Below are 17,735 nucleotides of genomic sequence, written 5' to 3' on the forward strand. Positions count from 1 at the left end.
GAAACTCTCAATGGGTCCAAATAGACAAGTCACTTGAGTGCCCCAGTCCTTGAGCTCAAGAATAAAATGTTTTCTAATATGAGTTTTCCTTTATTCTTTCAATCCACTTTTGAGCAATGGCTATGGGTCAGGACTTCACTAGGTATTCATTCATTCGATAAAATATTTACTAAATTTACAAAAAATCACTGAAAACTTACTAAAAGTCTACTTTCATATGTGAGATACTAAGCCATACAAACGGACAGTTCCTACCCTCAGAAAGCTCACAATCCAGAGAAAAGCAAGCACCAAGATAACTACATACAACACAGTGAGTGTATAATAAGCGCCCCTGCATCCTTCAGCACATGACAGTAGGGACCCAGTCTTGTTCACTCTGTACCCATAATACCCGAGACAGCAGCTCAATATTGGCTGGATAAATGGAGTGCTGTCACATAAGCATAAGAGACACATTTAACCAAACAGGAGGCAAAGCATTCCACTTATAGTGAACAAAGGCACAAGAGGGTGGCAGAGCAGCACACGTGCCTTGTTATGGCTGAGCAAGGGGGGGTCAGAGGGAGGGTTGGGGTGTAGGTGAAAAGGGACATGCAAGCAGGGCAAGGTCATAAAAGCCTAAAATATCACGTAAAAAAAGTAAGGTTTTATCCTAAAAGCAATGAGGAACCACTGAGGAATCTGCAAAAAGGCAGAGTTGGTCATCAGATGTGTCCATTCCAGAGGTCTCCCCAAATACAGAATCTGTGACTATTCTATTGTAAAGACATATGTGAAAGAGGAGTTCCTGGAACAACACTGTATTTTCAGGACAAAAAAGCCCCTTAGTCACTTAAGCAATAAAGCCTCCGCCCTAGACAACTGCGACTCCCGAGTGCAGAGCAAACATCAGGGTTTTCGCTGGTTATCATTTAGCCTCTGGCCCATGTGTAGCCTTATTATTTTAACCTCTTTTCTTGAGACTGGGAGAGAGGCAGGGAATGATAGCCTAATACCAAAATATTAGTCCTAAAATACCAGTCTTCACACCAAATATAAAACATATCCTGAGAGGATGTCGCACAGATTCTGAAGTAAAAATTGCAACAGGTGAGGTTTTCCTATAATCATGTGATGACCACAACTGTGATGTAGTTATCATTCTTTCTTTAAAAAAAAACACAAACAGCTAAAACTGTGCCAAGCCTCACCCTTTATCACTGAGGAGGTGGTCTAGAACAAAAGAGGGGACAGAGAGCGCTTTGTTCCCACAGGTGGACCGGCTAGGACACTCCTGACCTCACAGGAGGGTACCTCTGCTCTCTGATGCTGTGACAAGACTGAGCGAAAGGGGATGGGGCTCCCCCTCCTTCCCTGGCAGCCCCCAGCCTCACCTCCTCACTGAGGTTTGTGCCCGGGACCAGTCCCTCTTGCTTCTTCGTGGGGATCTCCTTGGCCACAAGGCTGTAGGTGGTGATGACGATGTCATACGTAGAGAGGCTGTGTAGATATAACACGAAGCAAATGGTAAACGATCCCGTGTCTGACAATGAGAAGCAGAGCTGATCTCTTCATAAAAATGCCTATGGCTGGATGGACAGACGGCAGAATTCATTCATTTATGCCTTCATCAACACACGTGATTCTGGAGAGGTAAACTTGACTCATCTGGCTTCCTTCCCTCTTCCCTCTGATCATTTCTACAGTCTACTCACTATAACAAGAACAGCCTCCCTCTTCCCATCCAATGAGTCATAAAGGAGAACCAGCTGGGCTCATATTAACCTTCATATCTGGCCTGTACAGAATGTTGGGAACTACCATTTAGTAATGACTTGACACAGATGATGCTACAATCCCAGGGAAGTAGAGACTCTCAAAGCAGTTTGCCTTTCATCAAGGATGCTTTCTCCTCTTTGTTCTCCAATGGACTTCAAAAACCCATTGATCTAGCTTTGACATGTGGGTATAATCACGCTGTAACTTTCAGTTTACCTTGCCTACACTCTTTACATGTAAAGATTCTTAATGAAAGGCACAAATCTTTTCCCAAAGAAGCTTAATAATGTGAGCCTGAGAGAACGTCCATAAATACCTTTGACAAAAATGATATGTGTAATTCAGAGAGGCAGCAAGGACTCCAGGTGGCCTTAGCATTATATAAAGTATAACTGAGAATGATTCCAATCAGTCCACTAGTACACTCTGAATACCAAACCAGGTATGACCAAAGTGCAAACCAATGAGATGCAATTTATTTCTAAATGCAGGCAGGCCACTCACAGCACTCTCTGCCGGAGAAGCATGCAGGCCTGCTGCTGCTGCCCCAATGCCCTGTCGGCTGAAGGGACTCTCAGTCACAAGAATTGGTGCATTATATAGGGGTCACCAATCTGGCAATTTACCCCTGAAAGACCACTGTCCTGTTCTTTAGGGGATAAAAGATTCACTATCAGAGGTGGGGGAGAGAAGTGGAAACAAATTCATTCTTTGTTTGTTTGTTTGTTTGTTAAATATGTTTTATTGATTTTTCACAGAGAGGAAAGGAGAAGGATAGAGAGTTAGACACATTGATGAGAGAGAAACATCAATCAGCTGCCTCCTGCACACCCCCTACTGGGGATGGGCCCGCACCAAGGTACATGCCCTTGACCGGAATTGAACTTGGGACCCTTCAGTCCGCAGGCTGACACTCTATCCACTGAGCCAAACCAGTTAGGGCAACAAATCCATTCTTAACTAGATCAGCAAGTATTCAACTCAGACCCTTATATCACAGTTAGGAACAAAAAAACCAAATTATTTAAAACCAAAAGACAAAGACTAGGGCTCAATTTAACATCTGAGGAAATATTCCCCTTCCTGATCATTCCTCCTCGGGAATTCACAGTTAGGTCTAATCCTAAACTCTTGAATCTAAAACTTCTTAGACCATTCACATATGAAAAATACAGTCATCTATATATATAAAAGGCTAATATGCAAAGTGTCCCCTCGGGAGTTCGACTGTGAGTTCGATTGCTTGCTATGATGTGCACTGACCACCAGGGGGGCAGCATGGAGCAAAGGAAGCCCCGGCTGGCAGCCAGCAGCCAGGGAAGGGAGGCCCCAGCCAGCAGCCGGAAGCCCCGATCAGTCCTGATCTCTGGCCAGGCCTAGGGACTCTACCCGTGCACTACTTTCATGCACTGGGCCTCTAGTAAAAATATAATCGACCTACATCAACTAATCATTAATAGTTGTATCAAGATGCTCTTTAAGACTGGGCTAGTTCCATTCACACTAACAGAAAAGAATGTGAATTTGGAATCAGAAATTCACCATCATGAAATACCTGTGACAGAGCCTCTTCTACCAGGGAATGCAGCTGCTGCCTGGCTGACAACTCAGGCGTGTTTGGCCTGCTCACATGGCAGCTTTTTTTGCAGAGTGCCAAAAGAACACCGTATCTCTCAAGAGTTATCTCTTAATACAGGTGAAGGCTGTTTGGGGATAAGAGTACCTTTGGTCCTGACAATATCATTAGTTCTGATTAAATGAAACCTCAGGGAAAGCAGGCAGTCATTGAGGCCGCTGAAGCCCAGTGACTTCAACATTTCTGCACTTACACTTTTGCACGTTGATCCCGGTTTGGGCCATGATAGAGATAGACTCTCAGTTTGTTGTGGCTCACACGTTTCTCCACCTCCTTTTTCCAATGGTGGATCAGGGAAGCAGGACAGATGATAAGTGTTCCATGGGAAGTAAACTCCGTGGAATCTCAGGAGGAAAAAATCAACACCTAGTTACACCCATTAAACAGCTTTTAGCTTCTGAGAGACATTACTTTTCTCTCGACTGGCTTCATTCCTTCAATCAATATTTTTAACAACTGCTGCTCTTATTTCTACACATAGATAAGCAGAATAGGAAAGGGAAGCGATGGCCTTTTAACTCAAAATACTTAATTACTTCTTATTTACCCTTACATAGGTGTCAGACAGAGAGGCTCAAAAGGTGTGGTACAGAAAGCGTGTGGTACACAACTTCAATCTAAAAACCAAAAAAACCAGTGTACTCTCAGTGGCCAGCAGGTAGAAGCTGGATCATATCCTAACTCATCCTGGGCTTTATGGGGGAGTATTATTTTTTTTTCTGGAAAGCATTAACTTAATTATATCTACATTAAAATGTAAGTACAAAAACCCCTAAGATGGGCAAACACTACTTTGGAACCAGGTAGTAATGTAGTATTTGTACCACTGCCCCTCATTCCGTGTGTGTGTGTGTTTGTATACATGCGTGCATGTGTGCATAAGTGTAAGTGTGTGCACACCTAAGCTGCTACTCCACACAGGGACATAGGATCCAGCTGCAACAGTGGTCATCAGAGGCTTAAGAGCAGACGGTCACTGATTTTTTTTAACTATCTAACCACTTGAGAAATGTACTGTGTCCATGGCAACTTACTGTGGTGGTGTCTATAAACAATACACAGGACTTAAAGTACTTATAGCCATTACAGATTAAAAACAGGATGAAACAAGATACGAATTATCTAGAATCTGTAAACTTCCAGAACTTCAGAAACATGGAAAACAGCTTCTGCTACGGTGGCTCAAATCTGAGTTTGTGACAGATCCTGCTTCAAAAAATAATACATTAACAAATCTGGACTTATCCTGTGGTTATATCCTCAATATTAATAAAAGTAATCATTATGTATAGACTGTCTCCTAGAGCCTTAGCTTTCACCACAAAATTTTTCTAGTTCACAGGTCAAGCTAAGTTTATATTAAAAGAGAAAAAAGATCACTTAAATTAGCATATTCAGCATCAGAAATGATACTGTAGGAAAGTAGTCTAACACTAGATTTCCAATAGATTAATTAAATATGACCAAAGGTGTACTTCTGTGGCTTAAAAGTTTTCACTCTCCACTGGCTCAAATGATTGATGTAGGAAAAGACAGGCCACGAAGGCACTTGAATACCATCTTTGGAAAGCCAAGTCAAGGTCGTGTTTTTGTCCTTCTCTTTGTTTTTCTCTTGATCCTTCTGGGTCAGAATGAGTGCAATCATTGTCAGGGTTTTTCCTAATCCCATATCATCCGCTGGAAAATAAAAATAAAGACAGGAGAGTTAATGACTTAGGGCAAAGAATCAACTCAGCTTCCAGAAAATAAATATATCCTATGCCTACTTTCTTGGTGCTTCTACATTTCTGGAGTAACAGTTAACTCAAAACAGTCCTTCATCCCCTTCACTTATTCATCAGAGAGAGGCATGAATTAGCATTCCTTGAGAACTGTCAATGTGTCAGTAACTGAACTTATCCAGTTTACTATTTATACCCTGCAAAATAGTATCCTCATTTCAACCATTTAAATAATCACTCTGACATAAGCAGAAGTAAAGAGTGATGGCATGAATTCCGGTTCAAATCCTGGCTCTGCTGCTGTGCAGAAAAAGAGGAAACACAGCTATCCACTGAAATCCCTGCTTCCAGGGAAGACTGACCTATAGCTGGCATCTGGGAACTCACCATTCCCTGAACTGACCAGAGTGGCTCACTGGCCCTAGCTGGTTTGGCTCAGTGGAGAGAGCGTTGGCCTGTGGACTGAAGGGTCCTGGGTCTGGTCAATGGCACATGCCCAGGTTTCGGGCTTGATCCCCGGGAGGCATGCAGGAGGCAGATGATCAATGATTCTAATCATAGATGTTTCTCTCTCTCTCTCTGAAATCAATAAAAATATATATATATTTTAAAAAGATTGGCTCACTGTGCTTACCCTATTTGTACAAACAACACGGTTTATGCTGAATGCCTGCTTTCCCTCTGGAAGCATGGAACTTTCATACATACCAGGCTGAAGCTGCCTATGCGACCAGCCCCAGGAAATACCTTGGGCACCGGATCTCTAACAAACCTCCCTGGTTGGCAGCACTGCACGTGTTCTCACATCTCACTGCTGGGAGAATTACGTTTGCCCTGTGTGACTCCCATGGGAAAGGCCTCAGAAGCTGGCGCCTGGACTTCCCCTGGACTTTATCCCATGTGCCTTTTCCCTTTGCTGAGTCTGATTTGTATCAAATAAATGTTGTTACTGTTTTTATTTTGTAATACAATATAGCCATGAGTGTGACTATATGTTCTATGTCCTCCTAGCAAATCACTGAACTTGGAAGTTGTCTTGGGGACCAACATAGCCACTAACTAGCCACAGTGGACATCTGTCATGTTTTTCTAGAAGCTGAGCACCTTGGAAAATGTAGTCTGACCAGTCCCCGAAGCAGAGCCTGAAAAACCTGCTTCCTCGGCTTCCTGCAGCGAAGGCAGTGCCAGCATGACCCGCTCCACAGACCACCAGTACTCACCTAAGACCTAGATTCAGATATAAGCGACCCGAGAAAAGAGGCTAGAAGGGCTGGGCACAGAAGTGTCTGATTTTGGGGTAGCAGTGCCTGATAGAGCGAAGCAGCCATGACAGTTTCCACTACACACTAGATTATTACTTGGCTCTGACCATTGCTCCTAGAAGTCTGGCTCCCACCTGGCTCTCCACACCTCCCACCACAGAATAAACCGTTTCTGCTTAACCAGCCAGAGTCAGCTTCTACTGCTGGCAACCGGGACCTGGCTGATCCTACTGCTGAGGGTCCTGAGCATGCTGCTTAGCCATTCTGAACCCGTTTCTCAACTGTAACAGAGGGCAACAACCCCAGAGGCGTTGAGAGGATCATATGAAATATATATCTTTGTTGGCTCTTTCCATAATACCAGACTTACCCAGAATTCCTCCTTGTGGCTTCTGACTTTCCCGCCACAGTAACCAGGCTAATGCCTGCTTCTGGTGCAGCAGCAAAGGGACCTGACAAAAGTAATCACCAAAAGTCAAGTTCAAATTCCTCATGAGAGGCTATCCTGGATCCTACCCACAGCGACGCCACATTCTACTCTTTTATTTTCTCTAAGCGATCCCCCCAATAGTCTAGATGTCATATAACCTTGAAGTCCTTGACTCCACCGTGTCCCCTTGGGTACCCGTACATCCTGGACTGCCCGGGACAGTGTGATTTATGCCTATTGTCCAGCATGTCTATCAAGCACCCCCTCTCTCACCCTCAAGTGAGAGTCCTGGTTTGTCTGCCTAATCAGCCAAAGTCAGTTTCTATTGCTTGCAACCAACGCCTCTGATGGGTCACCCTGCTTTTACCAGCCATTCTGTTGGCTTTTCCTTATTATCTCTTCAACTAGAGGCCCTATGCACGAAATTTGTGCAAGAGTAGGCCTTCATAGCCCCAGCTGTCTCGGCCCTCGCAGCCCCGACTTCGTCTGGAAGGTCGTCCAAAAGGATGTCCGGATGGACGGTCATTCCACTGTTTAGCTGTTCAGTCGATTTGCATATTACGCTTTTATTATTATAGATTTCACTCTCCTCTCTGTAGCCAACATCCCGGTCTGCGTTGTTAACCATAATTTTCAACAGCCCTTTAACTGGCACCCCTCTCTCTAGTCTTTTCTTATTCCTGTTTATCTTGTACTCAGTGACAAAAATAATCTTCATAAAACACCCTTGCTCAAAATTCTACAGTGATTCCATAATAGCTCTTGAGCTAGTGTGATCTAAACTCCTTCACCAAGGCCAGGCTCCACAGCACGGGAGTCTTCCCACTCAGTAACATCACCTGCTGCTCCCGGCTCAGGTCCTGATGTCACATTTCATCCTACCTTCAAGTCACTTTCTATTGTTCTGTGTATGTTGTGCAGGCACTGTCACCCTAACTACTTCTTTAAGAGCAGCAGTTCCTCTGTATCCTGTGGCATCCACCAAAGGTTGTTAAGTAGATCTGCTTCTGCTATAGACTTGGAGAGCTGACCCTTGAACAAAGCGGATCTGAATTGTGCAGGTCCAATTTTATATGCGGATTTTAAGTATAAGTGGATCCATGCAGTTCAAACAGTATTGTGCAAAGTCAACTGTATAACTTTATGACTTTAAGGAAAAAAAATGCTTATTTCTCAGTGCTAAACAGAAAAGGACAAAATAATGCAAAGGAAGCCACTGAAGCATTATCTGTGGGAAACACATCCGAGTGGCACTCTGCTGAGCTGTCGTACAGTGGTCACTCTCCATGGGCACGGGGACACCGCCACAGGCCACTCCCCGGCTCACCTCCAACCCAGCTGGGTCCTCTGCCACAGCTGTCTCACCAGGACATGACTCCAGTGATCGGTGCAGCTCATCAATGGCTTCACTTGTGATTTTCCACACGGAGTGAAGGCGGTCTTGGTTTGTAGGGCCTGTGTACAGAGAGGTGTTACCTAAAGGTGACATAGCCAGTAGCATGTCCTGGTTATGGCTGCAAAAAGAAATGCGTTATTTTCCAAATGATGGATTTGTATGGACTGAAAATTCTTTTTCTTTATTTTAATTATAGCTGACATACAATATTGGACGAAAACTCCCTGCCTGCAGATTCTCCTAGCCCACAGGCTCCTCCATCCCCGTTCTCTGTTTGTGTGTGTGTGTTGTTGTTGTTAATCACATAATAAAGGACAAAATAATATAAAGTAAAATGAAAAAATAAGATAACCCATCATATTTTTGGTTAAGTTTTTTCCAGCTTTGAAGAGGTGGCAGAGGAAATTTAACACCATCAGTATTTTGGAAAGAAGAGATCCTTGGGGCCGAGTGCAAGGAGTTAGCAACAGAAAAGGCCAAACCAGGCGAGGCTGAGGCAGACAGAGACCGCCCTGTAGCGCACGCCAGAGCCGAACGCCCTGCACGAGAAATACTTCATGCTGGTAGCCCAGCCTTCTAGACAATTCTAGTGAAGTTAGTTAACAAATGCAGGCACCTCAGCTGACTGCAATTTTAGGGATGAAGTATTCAAATAAGAGCTTTTTAGATCAATAAACATTAACCACTTAGATGTTAAAATGCTTTCAAAAGGAAAACTATTTTAATGGGATTATTTCCAAAACCTTAATAATCTAATTTTCCTCTAGGTGACTCAGTCACCATTATGAGTAGGGATGATGCTGTAACACAGTAACGTTCTCAAAACATTCCTGTACCCCCCTGACTACTCTGCTACTTTAACAAGTACGCCTTCTCTGTGCCCTTCTAGATGGACTGTAGCTTCCTCAGGCAGAGTATAGAGCCCCTTGTGAACTATGCTCTTCAGCTTTCTCCCGTCTCCATTTTCTCCCCGTCTGCTTCCTTCTCCCCCCTTCCCTTTTCCTCTGGCAGTTCTCACTGGGGGGAAACTGGTCACTGCCAGCCAACCTGAGCTCCTGGCTCGTGATCAACACGCCAACCGATCCTATTACATATCCGAGGCTCTCCCTGAGATCTTCATTCTGCAGTTACTTCTAAATTCATCATTTTCTAGAAAGTTCAGGATGAAAATGTTGAGTTACACCGGGTGTTACTGCTCTTGATGGGTCTATTGCTATCGGTCTTCAGTCATGTCATTCCTCTGCTCTGCTTAACAGACACAGAGGGAAGACAAATGTATCTGCTGGTCTACCTACTTCACCATGCTGTGAGTTCAAGTTTCCATTCATATTTACTACTGACTCCTACGTGCCGGCCCCTGGCTGACTGATCAAGGTCAGTGAACCAGGCAGACACAGTGTCCGCACTCACAGAGATCTAAACACACTGTGCAGAGCTCAGCTGAGCATCGCAATCTTTCTCACACAGGCAACTAACAACTCAGGAATGGCTTCGCCTTCATGTGCGCAGAAAGACATCTACCAGGCAGAATTTTACCTCCTAGGGGTAGCTATTCACAACAGGGCCAGGCCCTTGATCTTACCTCCATAGCGCTGACTGGACTGTCCAGCAGCTGCATGGCTGGCAGCCTTCAATCCCAGAGAACCCAGAGGCTGGAGAGCCTGACCCTGCAGCTGTAGGGGTTTGGGTGGCACCAAGTGGGGAGGGGCAGTGGTAGTTTTGGCGAAGCTACTCTGTTGTGGTACTTGAGTGCTACTCTTCTCATCTGTGCCTGTTCAAAAAACAAGGGAAGAACAGATTAAAGTTCAGAAAAGTAAAGGAATTATATGTGAGGAGAGGGCAAGAGAGAGTGGGATGAGCACCATTGCAATAAGCTAGGGAAAGCTTCCTAGAGTGTGTGCATAAAACTATGGGAAACAGAGGTGAGTCCACAGGAAATAGGAGGAAGCTTTTATAAATTACACTTGTGATTTAAAAGGAAGCTCAGAAGCAGATAATGAAATGGAAAGGTGAATGAGTCAACATTCTTTATCAAGATGGCTTCTCGTGCCTGGCCAGTGTAGCTCAGTGGCTGAGTGCTGACCTGTGAACCAGGAGGTCACAGTTTGATTCTCAGTCAGGGCACAAGCCTGAGTTGAGGTTCGATTCCCAGTGGGGTGTGTGTGTGTGTGTGTGTGTGCAGGAGGCAATCAATGATTCTTTCTCATCAGTGATGGTTCTATTTCTTTCTCCCTCTCCCTTCCTCTCTGAAATCAATAAATATATATATATTTTAAAAGATGGCTTCTCAAATGTCTCTTGTAAAGTTCATGCAAACCTGAGTTCTGGGGCACAACCCATTTACCTTGCTCTGGGGAGAGGGCAAGAGCACTGAGTGTTTCCTCCAACTCCTGAATTTGCTTGAGCAACTTCTGACCTTTGTCTGGAAGAACCTGAATGTTCACTGACGCCAGTGTGCTCTGAAAAACAGGTCCCATAAAACGGATCGCTCCTCTCCAGTTGTTAAAGACAGCTTCAGATTAAAATACCTAAAATGCTAAAACTCTGAAAGTATGATCTTTTAACTATACATGTGAAAACCAAAACTTTTTTTAAGTCCCGCTGATTTACCAATTCTGAAAATATAAACACAGGAAAAGGCAGAAGTAAACACCCACCTATAGACCTTTGCTCACATTAACATCTTTAACTCGTTGGTGGAGTCCCTCTCTGCCCAGAGTAAGCAAAGTCCTAACCTTCAAAAGGAAGCACAAGGCAGTAGTTACCTTCTTTTGTTTCAGTTGAGTTGTCAGGTGCGCACGTTGGGATGCTGGGTCTGAAGGTTCTACCTTCCTGGAAACACCGGAGGCAGGGGAAATTTTTCTTTGCACAGTTTGACCAGGGACTGGAAGGTTCTCCTTCTTTTGTGAGTCCGAAGTCGTGTCTAAGAATGAGGGGATCCTTGGCTGAGAGCAAACGAAAACAACATCATCTTCCTCACCACTGCTGGTGTCCGCCTCTCTCCTCTCTCCCAGGGACAGCCCTGCAGCCGGTGGCGCAGGCTGGGTGGCCGGGCCCTTTGGAGCAGGTGCAGGATGGGCCTCTGCCTGCGCCTGGAAAGGCCCCTGGAGCAGCCCCTTCTGGGTGGCCTGCGTGCTGGGGTCGTCCTTGGCCTTTGTTTCTCTAGCCTCCCGAATCTTGGGCTGCTCCTTGCTGAGGTGTCCTGCTTCCAGGGGCTTGCTTATTGGGTTTTGGCTGCGAACAGTTTGAGGCAAAGGCCTGGTCTTCTTTTCTCTCAGAGGTTCTGGTTCTTTTTGGACATAATGACTCTCACCATTCAGGTTCTCCTGAGGAGCCGCAGATGGTTTTCTCAGCTCATTACCATGGCACTGCTTGGATTTCATCTCAGGAAGGTTTCTTTTGTGCGTCCCTTCAATTCCCTTTGCTTCACACCGAAGCTCTGCTTTCTCCCCTCGTGGCTTCTCTTGACCTGCAGATTTTTCCTTTACCACCCGGCCAGATGAGAGATCTTTCTCCACCCAACAGTTAGATTTAGGCTTCTGTTCCTTCTTTTGATCCAAGAGTGGGTCTTCCTTTTCCCTTTGCTTTTTATCAGCCATCTTTTCCACATCTTCACCTTTGATGAGCTGTTTCCACAGAGACGGTTCTTGATTCTTGTCAAGTACCTTGAACGGGTTTCTCTGCTGGATGGAAGGATAATGAGATGGCTCAGATGCATGTTGAGACTTGCTGGTTACAGAATGCTTTTTGGAATTAGGATCCTACAGGAAAAAGAACATGATCCTATATAATAAAAGGCTAATATGCAAATCAACCGAACAGAGGAATGACGGGTCGCTATGATGTGCACTGACCACCAGGGGGCAGACGCTCAACGCAGGAGCTGTCCCCTGGTGGTCAGTGTGCTCCCACAGGGGGAGCGCTGCTCAGCCAGAAGCTGGGCTGACGGCTGGTGAGCACAGCAGTTACTGCGGGAGCCTCTCCCGCCTCCGCGGCAGTGCTAAGGATGTCCAACTGCCAGCTTAGGCCCGCTCTGGAGCAGGCCTAAGCCATCAGTGGACATCCCCCGAGGGCTCCTGGACTGCGAGAGGGCACAGGCCAAGCTAAGGGACCCCCTCGAGTGCACCAATTTCATGCACCAGGCCTCTAGTCTAATATAAGATATTAATGCAAACTTCATTTCTAGAATGCCTTTTTTTTCCAGAAGAAATGGAAACAGTAAAAGCACTATAATATTTCTGAACATTCCTGGGACTATTCCTGCCTCTAGAAAAGACTCCTGTCAAACTCATGAAGTATTTGTTTCTTAACAGCACTTTCAATGCTTGGCTCCGTCTCTGTCCATGATCACTGCTTTCCAGGCCTCCAGGAAATGTGCTAACTAAATCAAAGAGCTTTTCTAATAGCAACAGCCACATGAATTCTTTTCATGAAAAACTATTTGCTCAGGATGAACTTTTCCCCAAACCAAATCAAGGTCCTATGCTTACTTGATTTGGAAGATCTCACTGTGGAGTCTAGAATCATAAGTTCAAGCTATCCCTCCATCAAAACAAGTCTTATCACCTCCCTAGGTCTAGTTCAGTGATGGCGAATCTTTTGAGCTCAGCGTGCCAGCATTTTGAAAAACCCTAACTTAACTCTGGTGCCGTGTCACATATAGAAATTTTTTTATATTTGCAACCATAGTAAAACAAAGACTTATATTTTTGATATTTATTTTATATATTTAAATGCCATTTAACAAAGAAAAATCAACCAAAAAAATGAGTTCGCGTGTCACCTCTGACACGTGTGTCCTAAGTTCGCCATCACTGGTCTAATTTCTCACCTACTGGATGTCTGTGGGATCTCTCCTAGTTCTCGTGTTCTAAGAGCTTATGAATTATAATCAGCTTATACCAATATCAAGGAGATATCAGTCTATAAAAAGATGCTGAAGTTAGTCAAGTAAATCTAAATCAGTGATGGCGAACCTATGACACGAGTGTCAGAGGTGACACGCGAACTCATTTTTTTGGTTGATTTTTCTTTGTTAAATGGCATTGAAATATATAAAATAAATATCAAAAATATAAGTCTTTGTTTTACTATGGTTTCAAATATCAAAAAATGTCTATATGTGACACGGCACCAGAGTTAAGTTAGGGTTTTTCAAAATGCTGACACGCTGAGCTCAAAAGGTTCCCCATCACTGATCTAAATCTTCCCCTAAGTAGGAGAATATTGACTACATTTAAGACCTCCGAAAATATTTAGGTAAGTAAAATAGAAGACAGTTAATTAATTCTTTACTATAACCAAATAGTCCTTTGAATTAAAAGTCACAACAGGGTCTATCTTCCTTAAAGGAAAGAATTGCCTTTCAGAGACAGTATGACGAAGACCGACCAGTTTCTGTTGTACTTCCAAGTTTTTTCAGGTGATGGCACAGATTAAACAGTCTGAACAGAGCAGGTCTGAAAACAGGTGAATAACTCCTACCTGCCATGGGATATATCCACACCATTGTTTCTTCTCAGCCTTACTTCTAGTGCATCGGAATAACAATCTAATGTAGTATAAAACACAAATAATCAAGGATGTGAAAATCCATTAAAACACATGTGAAAGCAAATACTGATTTCACTATAAGAAGAATGTAATGTCTGTAGCATATTAATTATTTTCCAGGACACAGGTTATAAACAACAAGGATGAAGAAACCAGCTAGAGGAAGGACAGACCTCTTCAATTCAGTCTCTTTCATCAGAAAGCAAATCCTCCCTTCTTCCTAAAGGCTGGTTGTCCAACCCAGCATCACACTGTCAGGCAGGCTGGGAGGATTCGAATCTCAGCCCTACCACATAACTAGCTCTGAAAATGAAGACACCATATTTTACTGGCCCCTGTGGCAGTTTACTTTCCTATAAAATGGTAAAAAGTAATAATAATCTATAATAATAAAAGCATAATATGCAAATCAACCAAACGGCTGTCTGGACGTCCTTACGGACAACCTTCCAGATGAAGCCGGGGCTGCAGCCTCAGGATCGAGGCAGCCACCACGGCTGTGAAGACCTACTCTTGCATGAATTTTGCTCATCGGGCCTCTAATAAATAAGTACCTACCTCATTTGGTCACTGTGAAGATAACAGAGTCAGATCAAAGTCTGACCCATATTAAGAACTTAATAACTGCAGTCATTACTCCACTCCTGCAGCCACAGGGGCTTATTCCTATATCCAGACCTCTGCTTACAGCCTGGAACACTCCCTTGTCCTTATCTCTACCCAAATTTTAAAAGTCATTCAAGGCCAAGTTCAAGTCTAAATTCCTCCACTTTCTAAGTAATCTTGATTAGCAATAATCCCTTACTGTAGGTCTTAAAGTCACAGAAGCACCTGGCATTTGAACACATCCAATTTGGCATTCTAACGTGTGCAGATAGGACTGCTCAATGACCTTCCTATGTCTAGTTCTTACCCAGTTTTGTCATAGGGCACTTAGGAATATGGGTTCACTGCTTTTACACCAAGTTAAACAAAAATGGAAATGTAAAAAATGAAACTATAAATATCCTAAGGAAAAAAAACCACAGATAAATATCTTTGTAATCCTAAAGTGAAGGCTTTTCTTGGCATGACTACTAGTATAAGAACCTACAGTTGAGAGACAAAGAATTCAGAATTTCGGCTACATAAGTTTTAAACTTCCATATAGTAAAAATACTATAAGCAAATTCTAAGACAAAAAGCAAGCTGGGAAAAGTAATTGCTACACATATTACAAAGGGCTGATATCCTTTACATACAAGGATTACTCCTATTGTACAACACAGTGAACGATACTCCATAACACCTACTAGGTACTGGCTTTACTGACGTGGGTTCTTTAAGGGTTGTTGGGGCCTGACGTCCTTCTGGCCCATGCCCTAATGCCTCTTTGTCAGAGCCTAGGTAATCTTCATTGGCCAGATAATCTGCATGCCAATTTTACCCAAAAAGTAACCACTCAAGGAATTTTCTAGACATACCAAGATTCAAGTGTTATTAAAAATAAAATATTTTGAGCATCCTACTAAAACCAGTTTCTTAAAGAACTAACTTGTATTATTATTTATAGGCAAAAGAGTATTATTATTTCCACCCATTTTGATCCCATATCCTTGAGAATAAAAAGTAAAAGGGCTGGGGGCAGGGAGAGAAAAAAAGAGAACATGAACTCAGGAGCTCAATGACAATGTCCCACATTTGTAAATCAAGGTGTGCCGCTTTTATGTGGTAAACACTCGTGTCAAGGCAAGAGTTCTTCCCACGGGTTCTACTGAATGACTAGCATAGCTTCCTTCATTGCCCAACAGAGGGCCGTGGCTGAAGGACCAGTCAAATGCTGGTGAGTGGGACCATCTGGTGTTTAAATTGGAGAACTGCACACAAATGCAGCTGCACTCCAAGGTGTATAGAAGGGGCATGACTTGGCTGCACCTGTCTCCTGTTCAGGTTAAGCTTTACTCATAATGGTATTAATTTGGGGAAATAAAGTACCTAAGTTCTTGAAAAGAAAAGCCAGTTTGGGGGAAGGAGGGGCTGTATTCCCTGAGGTCATTCTCAAGAGTAAACTATAGGAGTTCTGGCTAAAGGTATTATTGTCTGCAAAGGACATCATCATCCATGGGCTTGTCTACTTCCGTTTATATTTCCCGCCTGCACCACACAGCTGGATGCATGTTTTTTGTTGTGGTTGTATGCTGCAGAACTTTATTTTCTTCATCCTAAAACAACCTTTTTAAAGCTCTAGTAAATACCTCCTAGTAATAGTGCTTTGGGTTTGGGCTAAAAGAATTACATTAAGCCTACTTTTTTTGCCCTATTTTAAAACAATGATCACCTCTCAGCTTCACCTACCTAGTATGAAGAATATTAATGATAAGTTCTCAAAATTCTATGTTTAGCTTAAACCTCTCTTCAAAGCTGCACACTCACTCTTTTAGCTGGTTTCACATTACACAAGACATGATTAATCCAAAGCTCTCTACGTGATCACATCCCAACCCTTTCTTCCTGTCTTGCTTAATGGTATACTCATCACCCATAAACCCCAACTCAGCAACCATGTATTGAGCACTGACAATAACCTGAACACCAGACTAAATGCATCTCACATAGTCCCACTGTGTCCTCACAACCCAGGAAAGTCGCCCAGGGCTGCTACCATGATCACTATTCCTGATGAGAAAGAAGGGAAGAGGCATGCTTCAATGCCCTACCGGAAAGTTCGTCTTATCAATTCTCTTTCAGCAAGTTTCCTGCAATCTAAGTGTATCCAATTCCACTGCCACTGCCTCAATCCAAGCCCATTTTTCTCACTAGGTTTGAATACCAGCAATGTAACTTATAACCATGGGAACGTGGATTCCATTCTAACCTCTCTACATTTCTCCTTATCTGTCTATAAAACAGGGGTATTGAAACTTATCGCAGCAGAATCTATGACAGTAAGAGATAATGAATATGCTATGTAGCAATTATTTCAGTTGTCCGATTGCCTCCACTATCTTCACTTTCTAATCTATCCTCCATAGTTCTTCTTTAATGCAAATTGGATAAAAAATTATTCAGTGGTTTCCTATCACCTAGAACAGTGTTTCTGCATGATAGAGCCCCCAGTAGTTTGCAAATGGTTTCATGTACTAGATTCTAGTAACTAGAAGCATACTAGCCCCACTATATCAGCGAAAACAATCGAAATGTGAAATTTTTAAAAATTCCATTTACCATAAACATTGAGGACTAAAATTAGCAAAAAGGGTACAGAACTCCATAATGAAAACTATTCAACAATACTAAGAAGAAATTTTAAAGTCATAAATAAATAGGCCATGCTCATGGATTGGAAGATCAATATTATTGTCAGTTCTCCCGCAAATGATCCATATAGATTCAGTGCAATCCCAACAGTGCTTCCTGAGGAAATTTTAAAAGTTGATTCTATATTGTATATGGAAATGCAAAGGACCCAGAATAGCCAGTCTTGAAAAATAAAGTTGGAAGACACACACTATCTTACCTGATTGTGTAAGGATAGACTAAGGCAGCAGTGGAACAAATTAGTAAGTCCAGAAATAGTCCACAAATGATCAACTAATTTTTTAAAAAAATATTTTAAAATATATTTTTATTGATTTCAGAGAGGAAGGGAGAGGGAGAAAGAGATAGAAACATCAATGATGAGAGAGAATCATTGATTGGCTGCCTCGTGCACACCCCCTCCTGGGGATCAAGCCCACAACTGAGCATGTGCCCCTGACCAGAATCGAATCCGGGACCCTTCAATCCACAGGCCGATGCTCTATCCACTGAGCCAAACCAGCTAGGGCTCAACTGATTTTTTTTTTGTAATATATATTTTATTGATTGTTCACAGAGAGGAAGGGAGAGGGATAGAGAGTTAGAAACATCGATGAGAGAGAAACATCGATCAGCTGCCTCCTGCACACCCCCCCACCGGGGATGTGCCCGCAACCAAGGTACATGCCCTTGACTGGAA

General features: G+C 43.2%; 1 protein-coding gene across 3 annotated transcripts in view; it reads right to left on the reverse strand.

The window, feature by feature from the left end:
- TTF2 (transcription termination factor 2) overlaps nt 1–17,735 on the reverse strand; it is a 34,519-nt gene that overhangs the window by 11,850 nt on the left and 4,934 nt on the right. For 2 of the 3 annotated variants that reach the window (XM_006097490.3, XM_023761235.1), the window contains exons 4-12: nt 13,691–13,757; nt 10,972–11,967; nt 10,551–10,665; nt 9,789–9,977; nt 8,138–8,265; nt 6,751–6,832; nt 4,955–5,074; nt 3,591–3,741; nt 1,377–1,482 (exon numbers count right to left, since the gene is read on the reverse strand). In XM_006097490.3, coding sequence (XP_006097552.1) covers nt 1,377–1,482; nt 3,591–3,741; nt 4,955–5,074; nt 6,751–6,832; nt 8,138–8,265; nt 9,789–9,977; nt 10,551–10,665; nt 10,972–11,967; nt 13,691–13,757 — 1,954 coding nt within the window. The remainder of the gene's footprint in view (nt 1–1,376; nt 1,483–3,590; nt 3,742–4,954; nt 5,075–6,750; nt 6,833–8,137; nt 8,266–9,788; nt 9,978–10,550; nt 10,666–10,971; nt 11,968–13,690; nt 13,758–17,735) is intronic. The other variant, XM_023761234.1, reaches the window with a different exon arrangement.

Source organism: Myotis lucifugus, unplaced genomic scaffold, assembly GCF_000147115.1.
Source record: "Myotis lucifugus unplaced genomic scaffold, Myoluc2.0 scaffold_203, whole genome shotgun sequence".
Classification (NCBI taxonomy): domain Eukaryota; kingdom Metazoa; phylum Chordata; class Mammalia; order Chiroptera; family Vespertilionidae; genus Myotis; species Myotis lucifugus.